Raw genomic sequence first — 21992 nt, forward strand, 5'->3', positions numbered from 1 at the left:
GAGGAGCAGCTCTTTATTTAACGTGCGTCAACACGTAGGCTTGAACGTCATCACGACGTCAACGTCTGTACCTTCCACGAAAAAAACGTTTCTCTCACAGTTACTCCTACTTCCCCTATTTTTGTTGTGTTTATTCTTTGACGTAACTTTAAATTTTGTACCCCGCCATTTATGTTCGTGCTGACAAGTAAACGTTTAAATAAAGTGTATTGAATATAAACAAAACAAAGTATTTTAAAGCGGTTTTGTTTGTTGTAAAGTTAACTCTTCAAATCTAAAAAAGGAGCGAAAAAACATTTATATAAAGTCGTGATGATTATTATAAAAGCTTAAATTATAAAACCGGAGGATCAAACATTGTGATTGATTTCCGAGTTACTGTTGTATTTTTCCGTGACATCAAAACCGAAGGTATGTGATGAGGAATTACCGGAAGCACGCACACACACACACACACACACACACACACACACACACACACACACAACAACAACCAATTAATCATAATAACAACAAGGTAAACAAATCTTTTCTTAAAAATAAAAATGACAAATGCCATAACATCAACAATATTACAATATTCATTATAGTAAACAGTCTTTTCTGAATTAGTTCCATCTATAATTTGACCAATATGTACAGTTAAAACAAATACAGGCATCAAAAAGCCCCTTTATTGCCTCACATATTGATAAATCACTTGAAACTCTCTCTGACCTGATCCTAGACTAATAGATATAAAGAAAACCTGGCAGGTAGATTTAATATATTTAAAACAGTACATTATAAAAGCTGTTAAGAGATATCACTGACATATAGCCACCCTGCCCTTCTAATAGCCTTTATATACTACTATATAACACATATATACATTTTTACAGCCTGTTATGTCATAAATGTTGGATTTTGTTAAGTAACATGTTTTCATATATTGAACAACTTCCATTGTCCTCTGTGTTATTTTGGTCCTACTATTTTGTTACTAAAAATATTTAAATTCTGTTATTTTATGTTCTGGAATAGTGTTTTTTCTAATGAGGGTATATTGACAGACTTGCTTAGGTTTAGGAACAGAAGGCTTCTTGTTGGCCCATTCCTGTGGTTTCTCTCTGTGCAAATAAAACTTTCCAGTCTTTGTAGGAAAAAGCCAAAACTTTTTGTTCTAAAAATGGGTCTGCTTATGAGAAATAAACGATTATGCTTCCCCCTAGTGTTCACAGTGAGGTGGTACTACCTTTAAAATAGGACAACCACAGCAGGGACCTGAAAACAATGAAAAACAAGGAAATCTTATTAATGTAAAAGTTTATTTCAAATACTGACAAAAATCCTCTCACCTACTCCCACACAACTGAAACATTCCAAGTACTCCTGTACTTTCTGAAGTCTTAAAATCATTCCTGTGTTCTCCAGTCATCCTCTTTCATCATGTAAACCCTTTTTTTTTTCTTGGAAGCAAGGGTGCCTCTGATTTCCCTGCAGTTATCTCGGGCCAGGATGAAATATATTTAGTAAGCAATAAGAGAACACAAGAAAACAAAAAAAGACACATTAATTTGCAAAAACAACAAGAAAACAGATAAGGTAAAAGCAGCACAAAAGTACTTCAGAGCACACAGCCTGTCATTTCTTTATACATTCTGGCACGTGTTTATCATAGCTGAACGAGAGACACCCTGTGTGTTGGGTTTGAAACATACCCTGCTAATTCCTCTCGTTGAACTGCTCCGTGCAAAGCCAAACATCAAGTAGCATTCAAGAACCCCTGTCCACTGATGTTTCATACAACATCTTGTAGCTCATTCACCCATCTCTTTTAGTAGTATTCATTTTTTAAAGCAGGAAACTGTCAGCTTTTAAACACATTACGATGCTAAATGGTCATTTCATTTGAAGTGACAGAGCGTTCCAGACATTTCTTTAAGGCTCTGGTCAGACCAAAAGTCGGATCAAATTCAACAATGCATCATAAAAATTAAGTGGCAGAATTTACATTGAGATTTACTTACAACTTACTGGACTTACTGGCCACAGGATCTTAAGGACTCTGACAGAGATACTTTGGGGGAAGAGAGTTGAACTGGTGGAATCAAGAGGACAGGTGTTCTTTGCAGGGTATCATCTCTTAGATTTGTCTTTGACTGAATCAGCAGCATTTACACATATTTCCATATGATACAGATTCACATAGCCTCTGCAATTCACTTAGATAGAGCAGAAGTAGTGTTTAACTGAAAGGAGAGAGGAACCATTGAATCAGAAAATAGCTCGGGCTACGAAAGAGTGAAAAGCAGGTGGGAGAAAAACACAAAAGTCCCTTCCTGTTGAACTCTATTTACATTGGCTAGAACAGAGAAAAGCAGTGCATTCATACGTTACACCAGGACAAGCACATACGTTCAGGTCAGTTCCCTTTCACCCACTGCAAATTTGACACATTTTAAAGTCTCAATGAAGAAGAAGTGAGGTTGAGAATGTGATGGTGCATGCACCCTATCACCTAGCCTACATGGTGGAGTGTGCGTACGCGAAGGTTCCCTGAAGCGGTGTCATACAAGGAGGCTGATTATCCAGTTAAGATTCTTGAATGCAGTGACCATACACATTCAAAGTGTTGATAGCAACTTTCGAACACACATTATAAGGTGGGACTGGAGTTCAGAGCACGGGGCTCAAACTTCACTAACCATGTGTTATAAAATCTCTCGCTGTTTTGCCAAGGGTTGCAGTGAGCGTATTCTGCAGGCATGCAGTGTCCCACTTTAAGCCTGCCATGATGATCTTAGGAGCTGGGCTGACACCTGTGGTTATCAGGTTGCCTGCTGTTTACCCTCTGACACATTTAAGATCAGAGATCAGTCTGTGTAGTGCGTCTGTTTGGGAAGAAAAAATGTTTTTCTACGGTGGTGCTAGAAGTAGAAGTAGGTGAATACTCCAGCTAAAGTTTTAGGGAAGTATTCTTTTACTAAAGTTAGTGTTTCTCTGAGTAAGTTACTGGAAACGGCAAGATGGTAAATATATTTGGAAAGTTGAAAAACTCCAACAAAAAAAAAGATAAATTAAGGTACTTTTTTTAAAGCTTTGACAAGCAGTTAAAATAAGAAGAATTCTTTTGGGCAGTTCCAAATGTGTTAAACATTCACTGCACTGCAGGACCGACCATGAAGGCTATGACTGTGGTTACTTCTGTCTTTTTAGTGGGACTTTTGTGAGCGAATACAGCAATCCCGTCAATAACATGTTCCCTTGTGACAATTAAATGCTAACTTGTCTGGATCTGTATTTCAAAGATGACCTGAATAGTAGTCACATCACTTTTCAAAACCCCACTAGAGACAAACACCATGTGAGCTGGAGCAGCTTGGGCTCCACTTTGCCTCAACACATCAGTCAAAATTAAAAGACAAGAGTACCCACAGTCTCTGAGTCTGATAGCTGCAGTGTGAAATTTGGCTCAGGTGGTAAAGCATATGCACTTCCAAGCCAAAAGTTATCAGGGTGTAATCCCAAGTGATTCGATTTAGCACTACCATCTCTTCTCAGGCATGTTAGCTGGTCTGGTCCTTAAAGCGCCAAGCTTATCACGAATTACGTGCTTTTAGAGTTTTATTTACAGAGGCATATATATACTCAACCCACCCTCCAACATATCTTTTAGGCTCATAGTAAACACACGTCTCAACGGCGACCAAACTAAGACTGAACTTAGATATCGGCAGGTGTCCCAGCCATTAAAAATAATATGAGGATACACTCAGCTGGCTCTCGCCCTGCGCCCCCTAACCGGAGCGTTTGTGTACATGGATTGTCAGGACAGCAGGAAAGGAGCAAAGGAAGTATGACTGTGAAAGTCTTCGGGCTTGTGTGTTTTGTTTTGATACTTCCTAGCATGAAGCCGATGCCACACTCCTGTTAAAAAATTAAATTTCTTTTTTTTCTTTTTACAATCATGCAGCATATTTAGATAGAACAGGTCAAGAATTAAAGCAACATGAGCAGAGACAGTTGGAGGACAAAAAAAGTGGGGTTTTCAAATCCCTGTTTGGCTGAACTGCAGCAGATGAACCTGTGTTTTGTTCGACACAAACTGACAGAAGGATGAGATGAAAGGAAGCCTCCATTCACTTCCCCCATTTCCCAATAAGGTGTCAGTGAATACTAAAGAACGTTAGCTATGCAGCTAACCCCTCACAGATTTGGTATGAAAGCAATAATTCACATACATCCTTCCGCCTAAGCCAGCCACCAGCATGGACATTAAACCAAAGAGCGTGCTGCGTTCATGGTTCCTAACTCCCTTGCACACATTATTTTGGTGTCATTAAGATGCAAAAAAAAGAACAAAAGCATACTATACAGACTACAAAGTGCATTAACTCACCCCATCCAACCCCTGCCCGATGACACACACCTACTGTGATGCATCTTGGAACACCGAAAACCAAGATATAAGGGAGGCGGCAGAGCAGAGTGCGCAGAGGGGGCAGAGCTGTGCGTGGTGGGAAGGCAGAGAAGGCTGCGACCTCGTGGGATCGCCGAAACCTTCATCCCTCCCACCCGGCCCCGCCCACATACAAGCAAAATGGAGTTTTTAAACTTATACAACTCTGCCCGACATGTTAAAGCCAGTGGTGCCTGGGGATAAAAAAGGAAGAGAAGGGAGGGGTGGACAATATTGGGGACATGGGTGAGGAGGAGGAGGGACGTTTGCCGGGAGCCCCAGGGGGATGAGGGTGCTTCTAGGACGGTGGAGGCTAGCCCGCTAGTTTGCTGGTCACCAAAGAGGACTTCCTCTGGGGCAGGTCCTGCGGCGTGGGAATGTGGTCGCCGGTCACCAGGTTCTTGTCGGGCCCCGCCACAGGCAGCTGCTTGTTCTTCATCTTGGCCTTGGCCATGTTGTAGTCGCCCGAGTCAAAGTACTTTTGCTGCGTAAGAAAAGAGATAAAAAGGTGCTGACAGCTTTAGAGACATGCTGATAACTGATTTCAATTAGGCAAAGAAAATTTTTTTTTAATCAAGATAACGTGAATTTCATGTGTGAAAAATGTTTGCTTTCTTCTGGAAAGGAAACATGTGGACAAGTCACAACTAATAAGACCAAATCAGCAACCAAATGTGGAAGTCTGCTTCATCATTTCCATGACTTAAGTTTTAGTGCAGATTGAAACACAACCTTGGAGAATGTACACAGTCTCTGTTTGCCGGGGTAGACGCTTGCTGTGAATGTAGCAAAGGTTTTGCATTTTAAAACAAAAGAGTAAGTCCGGCTGTGTGCTTCTCACGCCAGGCTTTTTTTGTGTGTCCTGACCCAATCTGTTCCTATTCTGCCTCCTTCCACTACACACCATCCTTCAGATAACCAACGTATTGACTCATATCTGCAACAGTAGTATCTACTTTTATATCTTTCCTGAAACATATTTTAGGAAGCAACTTAAAAGAGGTTTAAAGATGAGCCTCTCAATAAGAATATATTCTATTCACAAGCCTTCCTTTGACACTTGTAACACACTATGTAACATCTATAACGCACACTTTTCTCTGTTTCCTTTTTTCTTATGAAGCACTTTGTAATATTTGGCTTTTATAAATGCTATATAATTAAACTTTAACTGCTATTACAAATATGAGTTGATCTAGGGAACCAATAGAAAACAGCACGCATAGTAACACAGGTGTCTCACAGCCACTTTAAAGGCTTTATAGATCAATCAAGTTCCTTTGTTTCATGTCATTTGAGTAGTAAATTCCCTGGAGAGTATTATTGCACAGAACAGGGATTCCGTTAAACTCCTTAATGGAATGATCAGATCAACAGTCCCCACAAAAAACAAAGTTAAAAGGAAAAACTCCAGCCTCAGATTCGCAGATATCATCCGTCTCTGATCATGTTCATTCTGGGAGTTATTTTATGATGAAGTACTGCAATTTACTTTTTGGCTTTCCCCTCAGCCTGCCTCAGCTACTCCTACTCCTCGTCAGTGATTTCCCAGAATGACTTTCAACAATCTCCAGAGGTGGAAGTTCTCAGTAACATATACAGTACGTGTAGGTGGAGAGAGCAACAGTTTTTACAGATGAAGAAAAGTTAGAGAGGAGGAGAGGATGATGCCTTTGTGTGCTCTGCCCTGCTGTTCACATTACTGATAGAAGATATCTGATACACAGGCTGTTGTATTTCACATGCCCCCAATGCCACCGCATTGCATTCTGGTCTACTGAGGTTTAGTCGGTGGAGAAAATCTCTGCTTTAATGGATTCAGCCTTGTGGGATTGTTAAATGGACTACAACTGCATGATCTCTTGAAAGAAGCCCTTGTTCTTTGGTTGCGAGGGAAACAAACGATCAGTCATGTTTCTAGAAGACAGACACAGTTTGTACAATTAAACTTATCCAATCTCTTATCTATCTGAATCTTTTCTGGTGACATCTCAATGTTTTTATATGGGGTAAGTTATCTGAAAGATTTAGAAAACCTGGACAATTTTTCCCCCCACGTTTTTGGACCTAAATGACTCATAGGTACAACATGCTTTGTAATATCGTACGTGATATTTTCTGATGAGAAGTAAGATGCTCTTTTGAAACCAGAAACAGCTGTTACATTGCTCTCTTCAGAGCCACCAGACTCCATTGAGAAAGTACTTTAACCCTGCAGGACATTGGAGTTGCTGGTCTAAAGCTACCTCAACAGTTAAGGTTGTTTTAAAGATTGTGTGTTACAAATATTGTGTTGGATCCAAACTAAGAATTTTAAATGACACAGAAGAGCAAAATAAACAAACCATTTGGGCAGCAGTACACTAACAACTGCAAGGTAAAATTAGTGTTTTTGTCAATGGAGACTGGTGGCTATAGAGCAGGGGTCTCCAACAGGCCTGGATTTTAGTAGCTCCCAAAAGAGGTTCACAGACTCTGTACAAAACATCAGACGACAATAAATGCAACCTGAAAGCCTCTTCCCACTTCAATTCAATCAAATGCACAGATGTCCCGCCCCCTCCAATACAAAATAATAGGATAGGCCGATCAGCTGTCAATAAAAAATGGTGATGCTCCTGGCAAGTTTGTCAACGTCCGAACCGAACCAATCACAGCAATGTTGCAGCAACCTCCATCAACAGGTCGGGTCAGTTATGCTGTACGCTAGTTGAGCTAAAGTGAGGAGTTCCATGCTGTTAGCCTGTTTAGCCTGATTTATGATGGACAGTGAAGGTGGCCACAACAAGAAAGAGCAGAAAACATACTGTTTCCACGGGGAGTGGAAAAGCCAGTTTTTATTCACGAATGTGAAAGACAAATGTGCGTGCATCATCTGTGGTAGCAACGTTTCAGTCAAATCAACACCAGCAGTTACAGCGATGCAAGTAGCTCTTGGCCACTTTCATGTTTTCAAAGTAGCTCTCAGACGAAAAAAGGTAGGAGAGCCCTGCTATAGAGAGCATTTTAATAGATGTGTCAAAACATACCATAACAAAAAGGTCTCTGATCTCTGTTGAGATGCTTTCCTTAGGGTGTCAGTCACTTCACAAACTGAGCCTGGCAGTGGCAAAAACAACTTTTAGTGGACGTACTTTGATTGAGCACAGTTGTAGCCATTACAGAGCTTTTCTTGCTGCAGCAGCTATTCCAAAACGTTTAGTACCTATTAATCATTTAGACCCCAAAATTCTCTCTCTTAACGAAATAAAAATCTGACCCAAGTTTGATCACAGTACAGTAGATAGCTAGTGTTTCAATGTCATGTGGAAAAGAAGCACGTAATGTATGAGGAGGGCTTCAGGGGTAATGTGAATGAGACAAAATTCAATCTCATCTCGGCCAATGCTGTGTTCATGGTCACCTACCCCTTTCTGTAGTCTCTTCATCAGGAAGTCTGATCCGCCGGGCTTCTGGCCTAGGCCGGGGTACTTAGCCTTCAGCTTGGCCTCCTCTGCCTTTACAGGGTTTGCATTCTTCTCCTGTGAGTCCTGTGGAGATAAAAAACAAATGGACGTAAACACTCCTGTTTTGCATGTTTTGCAGGTAAAAAAAGCCCCCTTCAAAGTGTCAGCAGATACATCTTCAGAATGCAAACAGCTGCTTATGTGACAGGTGCTCATTTAGGGTCAGCCTACAATTCCAAAAATGTTGCTGCGTCTACAAAAACATCTCAACTCCAGCAGAAACATCTACTGGGGTAAAAAGGGGCACTTCAGTCTTCAAAAGTACGCAAACTGCACTTGAAAACCTCTACTGTGAACAGGGCTTCAAAACTATGACAATGACTAATGGGAACTGGAGATACTTTATGATAGCATGAGTCACAGCATGATTGTTCTTCTGTTACAGTGTCTCTTATCCCCATCATGTTGAGAGGAAATAACTCAAAAAGACGACAATGCTTGGAACAAACACCCACTTTGGTAATGAAGGATTTTTCACACAAGGGCATCTTGTTTGCATCATCGATGAAGAATGAACTCTGACGCTCACAAGTCTATGCAAGCCCTCTTCTGGCACTCAGGCATGTTTATGGCAGTGAAAGTTATATTAAAGCAAATTTAACAAGGACGCAGACGTGTATAGTTGCAGAGAAAGAGCAGGAATTCTCTGGCACATGAAGTTGGCAGATTTAAAAACATCAAACAGGTTGTGTGAATTTTGCGAATTAGGACATGTTGAGATTGAGTCACCTTCTCATGCTGCATTGTCCTTGTTGTGAAAAGTTAAGAAGACCTATGACCTACAAAAGAGTGGAACGGTTGTTGTCATGTGCATTCATTGGTCATGTAGTTATATGTTATGAAAGTAAGATGCTTTCTGGCTCTTATGACACCCAGAAGGGGTTACAAAAGCAAGCTTCTGTAGACAATAGAGGTATTAGTGTTGTTGCTTGTGACTGCCACTAGCCAAACTGGTCAGGTAGTCATTCAAGTCCCTGTCAGGTGATAATTGAGGCCAAAAATTTGGGCCACCAGGGCACACCTTGTTTGTGTAGTTAGTGTGAATGAGGTGTTTTCACTGCACGTTCAAAGTATGTCAGGAAACTGTAATAAAATGTATGTAGGACTACAGAGGACACACTCCAAAGGCCATTTATGCACTCCCCCCACATACACCTGGAGCGGGTGGCACACGGTGCACACTAGATAGGGCACTCAGCCTGGAAGGCTTGCCAAGGCAGGACTAAAATGCGACTCAGGACACAGAAGCCAATGAAGTGATTCCCTCAGGAAGAGGAGGGCGTGTAGCACAGAGTGTGCTGATTCACTTGGGTCCATGACGAGAAATTTATGAGCTACTATATTTGACCCCAATGCAGGGAAACTGCAGAATCCAAAACCACTAGATTGGTTTTTAACTGTTGTGTGCAGAACTGTAAAAATCCCTTTAGGCAGCTTCAAAGTTTGACTAAAGAACTCTTCTATTTGACAATACAGATATATTGTATCGGTTATTGTGTCAACAGAACTGTTATCCCTCATCAAAACACATTAGATAGGCTATATAACAGCTTGATGATGAATCAAATTTTCTAAATTAATTTAAATCTATGGTTTAGGACGAGCTTTAAAAATGAAAAACAATTTTCCCTCTAACTGGGAAAATTTCAGCCCTAAACAGTACTTTATAGAAAAGCAGGAGTTCTCTTCAGGCACAGGTAAAATATCAACATGGCCTCATGTGCTAGTACTTATGAAAGTGAGGAGTTTGTCCCCCCTCCCCCAACAAAGTCCCCTCAGTCACGTTGAGGTTTTTTTCCAGCATCTGAGGTTAAGCAAACCGCTGTCCATAGTTTGTCTAAAGTCTGCGGCAAATAAACGCATCAGCACGACTATTTTATTCCAGCATGCCTGAGAGAAGCATTTGGCACAGCTGGTTGCACATGAGAGCAGAAAATACCTGCTAAAAAGCCTTAGTGGCATCAAATCGATTAAAATCTCAAAACGGATGTTGTGTGGAAAAAAAGACTGTATTTTTAGCCCTACTTTGCCCAACTCAAGGCCTACTCTCAACACTATCTGACATAGAAATATCTTCTCTACTTGTCACAAGTGCCTCATTGAAGCTGCATCAAATTGTTAGATATAATGCATCCTTTTATAAATAAATCAGTATTATCTATTTGGTATATTTCAAACCTTCCAAGTTATGTGAGATTAGTGAGTGCTATGATTTTAGATCAATGGGCTTGAGGAGGCCCCTTTTATCACAGATTGTTTTTTATGCATGATTTAAGTGTGCCAATAACAACATAAGAAAGGCTGTGTTTATCTAAACACGTATGGTATGTGGACACATGAGGACTGAACCATAAAAGCCAACAGGTGTGTGAACAGGAGTGTGATTTTGAAGCCTGCTGTGCAACCAATATGGTGCATGCAAAAGCAAGGTATTATATCCGCCGCATGTATAATTTATTGACCGTCATTGTATTTCTTATATTGTGTGGAATCTTCATAAAACATAAACAATTGAGATATATGCATTATCAAAACAAACCAACATCTGATTTCTTCCTTAATTCTTTCTGGAGTACTTAAAATACAGAAAACAATGACTAATTTGAATCATTGTCAATTCCAGTATCATGTTGCCCAAGCATCATAGCATGTTTTTGTATGTGTAATAGATTTTAAAAATATCTAACATCAACCAACTGAAACAGCACACGCAATCTGCAGGATTTCAATGAGAAAAACAAAGCCAACTGAATGCATGTTATGACCCATATTGAAGACAGTGGATGTTTGATAAAGAATTGATCCAAATGACTAACAATGTGCACATCACTGCCGTTGTTGTGGCAGGAAATGCGGAACTACCACTGTCACTGTCACACTGCAGTTGTTAACACTGTCAGGGAAAGACCATCAGGAGCCCCCAGCCATGTGACAGTCAGGACGGAGTGTTCAGTTAGTTTTTAAATGCGTGTGTTTCACCGGATCAAAGTGCACTGACTGAAATCACCAAATTATGCCTGTATTTGGTGACTGTGGGCCTTGCATGGTACGTTTTGAGATCCTCCAGGACAGACCAATGAGGCCCGAGCTCCTGTGGTCTTGCCAGCCAATGACACAAGGCAAGGGACAAAACAAAGTGACACACTGGCAAGGTGCTCTGTAAGCAGGGACAGCTACGGTAAAACCATTGCTAGCAGACCGACAGTTTCTTCATAGCTCTACGTCTCTTCCAGGAGCCCTCCCTTACCTTGCTGCAGCGCTGTGCATACACACTTCACTTGAGCTAGCTGATGTTAGCCACTTCCAGCTAGCATACTCGGTGGTTAGCCAACAACATTGAGACAGCAGTCAGAAACCCACCTGTTTTTCGTCCTCGTAGTCCACCTGAGTGTCCGAGTCCAGGTTTTCTGTCGACATTGTGTGAGTGTGAAGGTAAAGCAAGTGTCCCGTTCTCCGGACAACTCACAGAGATTAATATACGAGGTACGGTTTGATGTACCTGTACTGAATCTAATCCTCCTTTTCTGGACACGACTGCTGCTCCCCAACAAAAATGGCGTAACGAGTTGTGACATCATTCCCGGTAGGTTTTCCTACTTGTGGTTGACATATACAGTAACCAATAGAAGAGCGAGAGTAATACACATTGAGCCAATGGGTTGCCAGTAACGGCGCCGCTCTCTGCGATTGACATCCCTGTCGTCCAATGATTTCACTTAATGGAACTGTGGGCGGATCAGGAGCCGCACTGCATCAACACAAAGCACCTGTACAACACAAAAGATATATTACCGATGCAGCAATGTGGCTTTTAATTTAATGTATTCTGTTTCATATTTATACATTAATGCACTCATAGTGGTTTAACGAAGGGATTGTTGTCGTTAGTGTTGTTATTTTTTGTACACTTCTGACAAACTCTCTTCTTCTGTGATTGGTTCCTTTTTGACAGTGTCCCCGCCCATTAATCAAATAATTAGCGGGAACGCGTTGTTTTACATTTACACTTAGCTAGCTTATAACTAGAGGGTATTTAAAACATCGATTGAACTATATTGTTGTTTTGTTTAAATATTCCTCTGTTGTTTCGATGTGAGTATAAGCCCGTTGTCAACAGGCAACTGTTAGTAACAGTTTTATCTTAGTTTGGCTGAAACTGTTTTAGCAGGTGGATACTTAAATGGAACAAAATAAGCTAACATTAGCTAGCTAATGTGTCAAGTTGCTAACTACAGTTTACAGTAATGTAGGAACACTAACCGAGGGAAAGCAATAATATTAGGTGTCTTTGGCCCCTTTTACACATAATCTCTCTATCTTTTTCAGATTTTTATTTTGTTGTCTCTCATTAAAGAAATGGCGTGTGTGCAACAAGTGAGAACTTCACAGGTAAGAAGATCCTAGACCTATTAGCTCATGTACATTCAGTGTTTTATGATGCTGCAAACACAATAAGCTTGTTAGCTACAAGACAAGTACAAAAGGACACTGTGCAGATGTTCTCCCTGTTTCTTACATACAGTCAGTGGTTTGTAATTGTGCGTTTATTAATTGTTACAAGATTGAGCATATTTATCCATGTACTGCAGTGCAAATGTAATTATTATTTTAGTGAAAGAAGGGGTTGTGTTGTGACTGTTTCACAGGTAATCATTATCTACTGGTTGCACCTGGTTTCAAAGCACCAGGACATAGAGTTCTCTGTGTTTTACACAAATTTAAAGAGGCCATATATATATATATATATATTGGTATATATATATAGAATATTCTCATATTATGACATGGGTTTCACATTTTTCGTTGGGGTTTCATGTTTTTTCCAGAATTAAATTTTTTAAAGAGGTCGCCTCTGAAATGGGCTGTTAGGAACAGCTGCAGGTTTCTACAAAGCACCTTACTTTAGCAGATATCGACCAATAGGCATTCACCTCAGGCTGCCTACTTGCACTGACTTGTAGTCAAGCCTTTGTCAAGATTTCAACTTACCATTCCAATACCTCCTGGTGATTCTGGCTCGTACATATAAGGCCGAATAACCGATCCTATAGCAGCCATGTTTTCTACAACTTTGGAGTGACAGTGCTGTGAGGCCGCTCCCCCAAGAAAATTGAATTGCATAGCTAAAATATGTCCCCTTTAACACTAATTTCATAAGCCTCCCATAACCCCAGGTTAAATTCTCCCTTAACCCAGAGTAAATGGATGATTAACACCAATATTTAGGTATATGAACATCAGAAGGACCATATAATAACACACTCTCGCTATTAGTGTTTTGTTGATGTGTTTTTAATTAATCACACACTTCAGAGAGACAGTTTTACACCACAAGTTATCATAATTGGCAGATATTCACTGGAATGAGTGTTTTATATTTTATAAAATATATTGTAGGCTGACTCATTGAAATGCTGCTGTTTGTGTTAGCTGGGATGAGTAAGCAGACCTCAGTATATGTGATTCATCTGTGCCACTCATGCAGGATACTCAGCTGTTGCCCAATCAGGTTCTGTCAGAGCAGCAGTCCTTGGTTGTTATAAAGAAGCTTCTGGCCATTGCAGTGTCAGGCATCACTTACCTCCGGGGCCTTTTCCCAGAGAAAGCCTATGGGAGCAAATATGTTGAAGGTTAGATTACACACAGAACAGTGGCTATCAAGGTCCCTTTTCCATTTAGAAGTATTTATAAATTTTTACCTCCCTGTTTTTCTTCCCACAGATCAGAAAGTGATGATCCTGAGAGAGGAGCGAAGCTGTCCCGGGGCCAGTCAGATTGTCCAGTGGTAAATATTAACAACTTACTCGACACTTACTGGCCATAGCATTGTGTGTCTTATTGTGTCTGCAAAATTAGCAAGAACACCTGTTAAAAAATTATTAAGTTATGAAGGCCAAGTTCTGCTTTCAAAAAATATTCATACACAGTGAGATTTGGTGGATATGAACAACCATCTAGAAACAGCCACTGTTCATTTCAGTCTGCTCAAGCAATACATGAAACCTCAGAGAGTTGTGACTCATGTAGGATATCTCTGAAAACACAAGCTGTGTATTGATGTCTTGAACTGTTGCTGGTTTCAATACAAAGAAAGGCAGATTTGTGTCATCACACCATCAATTATACTTTGTGTGATGATATGATCTGTTGAAATTTGAACAAATTCTTACTGGTATATTACAAATTAACACTTTCTCAGTAACACAAAAACAATCTCTACAAAATATGTATTCTTTTATATATCATAACCTTAGTATACAGTCATGTTGTTAATGCAGTTTCAACAATCTAAAATGTGTGTTTTTTTGATACACTTCTACCTTTTTCTAATTATATTCTCTGTATTATAGACAAGGCTGTCTGAGTTTATGCCTCTGGCCAAAATCAACAGCAGAAGTTCCCAAACCTTTCAGACCATGTACCAGATTATACCAAAACCAGTTCCACTTCTCACTGTCAATACCAGCTACAGGCCACCTCACCTGTCGCTATAATGATGATTTTAGTGCAACAAATGAGTCTGTGTTTGGCACAACTTTGGAAAGCATGGTATTTTTGCAGGCAGCATCGTCAGCTTGCCTTTCAACTGTATTTTGGATGTTGCATACATTTCAAAATTCAACACATTCTGCTTTGATGAATGAGTGAAGAGACCGTATCCAACAGGCTGACCTTGTTACTAGTTAATGCTATGTCGGAAGTCACGCTACATTTCTAAGCAAAGACACAATTTGTTAATTTGTGAAGCTCGCATAGCACAAGTGGTGCATTTACAATAGTTCGGGAATCACTGGTATACTTTATATTATATTATATCACATGCAAAACCCTCATGCCCAAATGCCAGAGCAGTTAACATTATGATGACGGCGTAAAACTTACTCTAACCTCTTAACTGATCTACTTCCAGGATGCAGGGATGCTTTGAGGCCATCCAAAAGAAGTATGTAAGTCATATTCAACCCTTTCCATCTGTCAGAAGTTTTGTTATGTATGTCTTATTGAGACAGACAACTACAGTATATTAAAGTACTGAGTAGAGTAAGTCCTTATGCACATATTTACCAGTGCAAAGTTGTTAAATATGTTATCAGAGTGAATGTTATTTTTCTCCCTCTAGCTGCGGACAGTTATTATGTCTGTGAGTATTTTTTTAATCTTTGACCTGTTGTTGAGTTACTACTGTAACAATGTCACTACATTTTTTGAGAAGAGTTTTTAAGCTGATGTTGTGCAGAATTAAGTCTTCTCTGTCAGGCCTGAAAGAAATATTCACGGTGATCATGTTTATTCCATTTTGGCCTTTTCTTTTAGATCTACACTGACCAAGAGAACCCTGAGGTAATGTGCAGGTTGCATTGTTGATGTTTAACCGTGCTGTTAAACATAACTAGTTGTGATAATTGCTTATCTCATGCACAGCAGCTGTTTTGTCTTGTGTTTCAGAAAGTGACTGAGTTTTACCAGTTTAGGATCCAGTACACCACAGAAGGAGCTCAGGTGGACTTTGAAAGGTTGTTTTTTTTTGTTTTCCTTGACACTGATTAAAATAACTTCATGATGCACTGAAGAATGTCAAATCAATGCAGAAAACAAACGATAGGAAAAAACATGAATCATCTCTTAGTTGGCTTTACACGTACCATGATGTCTTCCCTAAATCACAAGTGGCAAAACCATATTCCAAAGTATCCTTAAGTTCCACACTTAGCTAAAGCTACATCAGACAAAGATATAAGTGAGACAATTAAACCTAAGATGTAATGTTTTTATTAAAATCAGCTTTATAGGTTAATTTATCTGTGTAAATACAACACATTTGACTCAGTTTTTTCAATCCTTTAATTGTACTTAACACATGGATACACATGCTAACTGGGATATTAATAAAGCTCATAAGTTAAATGTAATTAATAAACAGGGCTATTACGTAAACAAGCATGTGAACAAATTGGTGCATTTATATATGTATATTAAAAGCACGAGTGATGATGTAAAGTATAAGTACAGTATGTGTTTATGTAAAACTAAACAATTCATCATTTCAGCTCTTGACAGTATGTTTGGAAACTTTTGCACCTACGCTAACTGTGAATTTAAATCAAATCTTTTCTTCATCAGCAACAACAACAACATGCTGTCTATGTCATGCAGCAACACTAAGAAGGCCAGCATCCTGCTGGTGAGGAAGCTCTACACTCTGATGCAGAACCTGGGTCCTCTGCCGGACAACGTGTGCCTCAACATGAAGCTGGCTTATTATGACAATGGTAACAAAGAAACACGCATAATTAAGTTTTATTTAGGTTTTATATTGTCTCCTCTGGTGCCGTCCTGGCTGGCGGACTGCTAGAGTCACTCCTCGTCATCTTTTGTCGACTGCCACAATTACTTCCTGCCTGCTTCTGTAATTTCATTCATTTAATTTGCAAATTAATTTTGATTCACAAGGCGGATCTCCTCGGGGCTGCGTAGCTATATTTATTTGATATTTATTAAAAATGTTAAGGACAAATAATTCTGCATGGACAGTATTTTAAGTGCTTGTAACTGTGGCAAACATCTCTGATATGCATCACATTTACTTTTGACAGTTGATGTCAAACATTTAAGATCAGCAGGTCGAGCAGGAGGATACACCCTTGCCTTTTTTTCTTTATTTGTAAAATCGAGTATTTGTCTGCCTTTAAAATGTATTCATGTCCGAGCATGCTCTCTCTCCCTCTTGTTCAGGTTGTTTTTGTCTCTGTCTCCCTGTTAAAGTTTGTTTGTCTGTTTCCAGTCACTCCTCAGGACTACCAACCGCCAGGCTTCAAGGAGGCCGACGGCGACACCATGGAGTTTGAGAAGGAGCCGGTCAGACTCACCATGGGCGAGGTGGTCACTCCCTTCCACACTCTGAAGTTGGACATGACCACAGAGAGACAGAGACTGGAGCAGGTGAAGGAAAGGAGGCAGAGGGAAATCAATAAAATGTTAAATGAAATAGGCAGTAAGGAATTGTAAAACCTTTTATAAGTCCTCTATTAAATATATGAGTCTTTGTTCCTCCTCATACTCATTGTCTCTGAGGTTTATGTTCACCGTCTTTAGTGGACAGCTTTTTGACCTTTGTCTCTGGATCAACAAGGTTTACAGCAGTCAGCACCTCTGGGAGCTGATTTTTGATTGACAGCTGTGCATGTTATTAAATGTCTGCAGGTGGAGCACAGTATTTGTGTGACGGAGAAGTGGGTTCTGAAGATGGAGGAGGAGGGTGTGCTGTCGCAGGTAAGCACAGCAACACGGGCAGCAGAGCAAAATCGTTTTAATGTCACAATTTTTTGGTTTAAGGAAATTAGCTTTACATGAACTTCTTTAAGATCAGGATTGTTCCAGGGCCCTATTTTTTTTTTTTTTTTTTACATATTTTGTGATCTAAATAAAAAAAAAAGGTTACTAAATTACTCTGTAGATTGCTGAAGCATCTACTGCAGCAATACCAGAGTTTTAAGATGCAACATATGTACAAATTAGGACCCAGGTTTAAAATTCCAGGGTGCACTGTGTTCAGCAGTTTCATTATTGATGTTTGAATTGGGAAATGCTTATTTGTTGCAAAAGCAAGAAAGGCAACAGGTCAGACGTTTGAGTCAGTGCGTGTGTTATCAAAAGCTGCGGTCACTGTGTTGACATTGTGTTATCATGCTGTTCAGACAACATGTTTTAATCTTTAGAGCCATGTGATTGAAGACGTGGAGAAGCCTGACAATGAACACACAGACCTGGACAACACTGGTAAATCCTCCTTCCACTTCACTTCAGCTTTTTACATAATAACCTTTCCAGTGTTTAAGTTTAGCATTTTTTGTGCTTATAATGTCTCCTTCTTAAAGCCCAGCTCCAGTCATGTTGTAAGACATATAAAATGCTCTGCTTGAAATAATAAATTGTGTCTGATATGTTTTTTCTGCACGTTTAATTACCTTGTAAAAATCCTCCCAAGGCCTCTCCTCCTTCTCCCATTCCTGAATCTGCATAGGCCCCGCCCACTATGCACATTTCCAACCACCCCCTCCACCGCCCCATTAGGAAAACAAAACATGTCTCTGCCATCGTTTAGCGGCAACTTGTTGAAACTTAGCTAGCTTGCAATGTAGTAATTAGTAGTAACGTTAACGTTAGCAGTCAGTAGTGAGTTTGCAAAAATGACGGTTACAGCTGTCTCACGTTTGCTGAAGTGGTTGCCATAGGTTACACATAATGATCTGCATAGCGACACCCCGTCCATTAACGGGATTGGCTCCTTAGGTTTGTGACGTCTCAAACCTGCCAATCTGAAAGCGTGTTGTTCAGCCTGTCCTTGGTACACTGCAGTTTGAAAGCAGACAGGCCCAGCCACTGAGATGATGCTGATGTTGTCCCTGATATGTCTTGTAGCACATGAAGAACACCACATGGAGATGTTTACAGCGTTCAGAGTTCTTTGTTGTTGATTTTGTAATTATAACACTGCAATGCTCTTAAAAAACATAAATCTTCATTATTATTACGAAAGAATAATCCAGACAATAAGACAAGAACTGTGAAACTATATGAACATTAGCATTCTTTCTTTTCCAAACCCAGACATCCAGATAAGCTGTCTTGAGAAGATTGGGGGCTGTGAAGAAGTCACAGAGGTAAGTGTGATATAAACTACACTGACCTCAACACAAGGTGAGCTTGGCGCACATGAAGGCACTCGCTGTCCTGCAGAAGGTAAGATTTGGGCCTGGGACACACTGCCAACCACTTCCTGTGTGTATTCGCAGGTATAGACATTAAAACTGCGGTGCAAGATTTAGTATTGCTGGTGTGATTTCAATATCATCATCCAATAACCATTATCATTTTCTTCTGTTTTTGATTATTATTGTTCTTTTATTTTATTTAAAAGGGACCATGTACAGTTTAAAACATAAATGTCACCATTTGATGCACCGTGCCAGATTATAGCTTTAAGCTAATCCGCATCTGTCGTCCCTTGACAGGTCAAAACAGGACAATAACAAACAGTACAGAGTAAAACATACGACAGAGTTATACAAAAAAGGACACACCAAAAATACAAAGCTACACACAAAGTAGCACATCATAAATACATGCTTGTCAAATAAAAGCAATCCATAAGATGGAATTCAGTGTCAGTGAGTACACAGCTGAGCAGCTTTTAACAGGCTTTTTAAGTTGGTTTTGAAGATGCTGATAGAGCTGCAGCTCCTCACATCATCAGGCAGGGTGCTCCACTGATTTGTGGTGAGAGCTGCTGGGAAAAAATAGAGTGACGTGTAATCTCTTGATGATATGCTGCTGCAGCTGCAAAAGGGCCAGCTTTCTAGCTGCTCTAACCTCTATACACACACACACACACACACACACACACACACACACACACACACACACGCACTCTTAGGTAGGCAGTGTGGCCTAGGCGTTATACATTTAAATACACCTACAGCTTTCATCAGTATTCTTTGTCAAAGGGAAACAGCTGCTGAGGATTCAAAATATAAAACCTGAATCTTTTATTAATCAACAGCAAATAAATTCCCTTTGTCAAAGATAAAAGTATAAAAAGAGGTGTAAAGGGAATAATGCTTTTGCTAAGAGGTGAAAGGTTTTCAAGGTTTGAACTAATGACTGTATATAAAGATGGACGACGCGTCTCCATCAACTCTGATTGTACAAAATTGAAGCCTAAATACCCCTGTGACGAACGCTGCCATCTTGCGCTGGTGACGTCATTTGGAGCCAGAGCTGCGCAGTAGAGATTGGAGGGTGAAGCCTCCGTAGCAACTTCCGCTAACCAAAACACACACCGACCGAAAAAAAGAACGGCAAAGATTGCACACGTGGATGTATTTAACAGCAGAACAGCTTCTTGTGTCGGTCTGAAGCAGATATTCACGGTATCGGAAAGTTCAATGATTGTAGTGTTAGTGTGAGTTACGTCTCCTCTCGCTGTTCCTCCTCTACTCTGCTACTTGGGAACAGAACGCTGCAGGAGCCCCATTTGTCAACAGAGCTGTCAGTCATGAGGTCACACCCCCTTTTTACAGCATCAAATAACTAATTAAAAGTAAACTTGTCATAAAAATGAACACTTGGATGTAAATCAGCATGATAAGAACTGACTATAATGACAGAAACGATCTTTGAGAAAAATGTATTTGACATGTATTTTGATTTTATAGTTTGACTCATGTCCCATCTGTTAACATGGAGGAGGCTGGCTTTATGACCTATACTGCAGCCATCCAGCAGGGGGCAATAGAAAAGGTTTGGCTTCACTTTCAAGGAGCTGTCATGTCGTTCATCTTTTTATACAGTCTGTGGTTTCAACACAGTAAGCCATTGATTATTTTAATTGAGAAATCAAAACAACTGTTGAGGGTCTCTAAACAAAGAACAGAGCGACTGTAGAGTCTGTGTAAACACGAAGCAAAGAGCCACTTAAAGTGCACTTAATGGACGGCGGTGTTCCGGACCATCTGTCCCCTCTCAGATGGACACTCTGGTGAAGAGGACCTCTGACATGGAGGTTGGCCTGAAGAGGACCAGGAGTGGAAGGATCATCAGGTCCACTACGGTCAGTCAGCCTCTCAAACTCGACAGCTACTAATTCCTCCCTTTAAACTGTTACAGCTAGAAGACCTGAGACCCCTTCAACCTCTCCGTTAGGTCTTTTTACTTTGCTAATCACCTACTCAGAGGAATTGATCACTCCAAGACTGAGAATCGGGAAGCCAAATTGTAGCCCATAATGTTCTTTTGAGTTTTGTCTTGAAAATAAGAGGCGTTATATGTTAGTTTTGCAAAAAAACAAAAGCTAACTTAGGTTATTGTTAATAATTTGTTATGTTAAAATGCATTGACCTACAACTGGGCTGTTTGTGGATTGTGCACCTGAACGTAGCCACTGTGGTCGCAGTCAGAGAATAGGAAAAGTTTATAATACTTAACATCCGGGAATAATGACCACTTGTTAAGCAGCTGTTGTAGAATTAAACTGTTTTCACTTTAAGAAATAATTTGTTTATTCAAAATAAATATTGTTGATAAAGAATGAAGAATGAGATGATCAAAGATATAAGGAATAAAATAAAGAACTTCATAAAAACAGCAGATGATTCATGATGTCGTGTGTGTGTGTGTGTGTGTGTGTGTGTTGACAGGCGACCGACCTGACTGTGAACACCAAGAAGGTGAAGGCTATGAAGGACAAAGAGGTGAGAAACTCATATAAACTCGAATCTGATATTAACTTTAATACATTTAAAGCTGTCAAAGCAAAAAGAATTAAATAAGGCACTTCTTACTGTACATATTATTAAAAAGCTTCAGTATTTTGCCCTCAGATCGTTTGATTTAACATGCAGCCTTTGTATTTCTGATTTATGGCGATTTAAAAGCTGTTCTTCTACAAATACAAACATTTCTACAGGGATGGATTTTAAAATGGAAAGTGCGTAGGAACCCTGTTTGTTCCACAGATGAGTCAGCACTGATCACTTTGGTTTCTGAGTGGGATGTTGTCTGTCAGTAGACTCATGAAATTCTGCGGTTGACTTGTTGTTAGCTGAGCGTTTCCTCTGCTGCTTTCAGGTCTCTCAGTATGACATCCCCGACAGCCAGGAAACACCGTCCACCGCTGTGCCTACGAAGAAACGCAAGTTCAGCGAGCCCAAAGAGCGCTTCTGACCTCAAATCCGACCTATAACGCTGCTGTATTGATTCACAGTCATGCTTTTTACATTTCAGTTTTGATAACAAGTTACCCAGCTGTTTTTTGAGGAGGAAGTCCACTTCTTTTAGCATTCATTTTAGGTGTTTTAACCATTTGTTTGCTCCAAGTTAGAATCAATTAATGAGCAGTATTTATGTTGATTTTTAATGGTTATGACTCTGAGTCATTTGTTTGCAAAGCAGGTTTTCATATTTGAATAAAAGACAAAAATGAATCCAGTGTTATCTGCTGTTAAAGCAGAGCTAACATGATTTATTGTGTTTATGAAACTACTTTA

The 21992-nt window shown here is 39.9% G+C and overlaps 2 protein-coding genes across 2 annotated transcripts; one reads left to right on the plus strand and one right to left on the minus strand.

The window, feature by feature from the left end:
• Positions 1-1288: 1288 nt before the first annotated feature.
• ensab (endosulfine alpha b) lies at positions 1289-11485 on the minus strand. The gene is made up of 3 exons (XM_069656313.1): positions 11308-11485; positions 7849-7971; positions 1289-4925 (listed from the first exon to the last, which is right to left on the minus strand). The coding sequence occupies exons 1-3, from the start codon at positions 11362-11364 to the stop codon at positions 4755-4757; spliced, it is 351 nt and encodes a 116-aa protein (XP_069512414.1). The 5' UTR covers positions 11365-11485; the 3' UTR covers positions 1289-4754.
• Positions 11486-12300: 815 nt separating this feature from the next.
• Positions 12301-21691, plus strand: hormad1 (HORMA domain containing 1). Its single transcript, XM_069656980.1, has 15 exons — positions 12301-12336; positions 13433-13577; positions 13669-13732; positions 14858-14894; positions 15068-15088; positions 15262-15288; positions 15394-15461; positions 16069-16217; positions 16730-16887; positions 17149-17217; positions 17664-17724; positions 18556-18608; positions 20474-20557; positions 21144-21197; positions 21574-21691. The coding sequence occupies exons 1-15, from the start codon at positions 12304-12306 to the stop codon at positions 21667-21669; spliced, it is 1119 nt and encodes a 372-aa protein (XP_069513081.1). The 5' UTR covers positions 12301-12303; the 3' UTR covers positions 21670-21691.
• Positions 21692-21992: the final 301 nt, after the last annotated feature.

Source organism: Semicossyphus pulcher, unplaced genomic scaffold, assembly GCF_022749685.1.
Source record: "Semicossyphus pulcher isolate SPU_LCO1_2020_fin unplaced genomic scaffold, fSemPul1.0.p SCAF_9, whole genome shotgun sequence".
Lineage (NCBI taxonomy): Eukaryota > Metazoa > Chordata > Actinopteri > Labriformes > Labridae > Semicossyphus > Semicossyphus pulcher.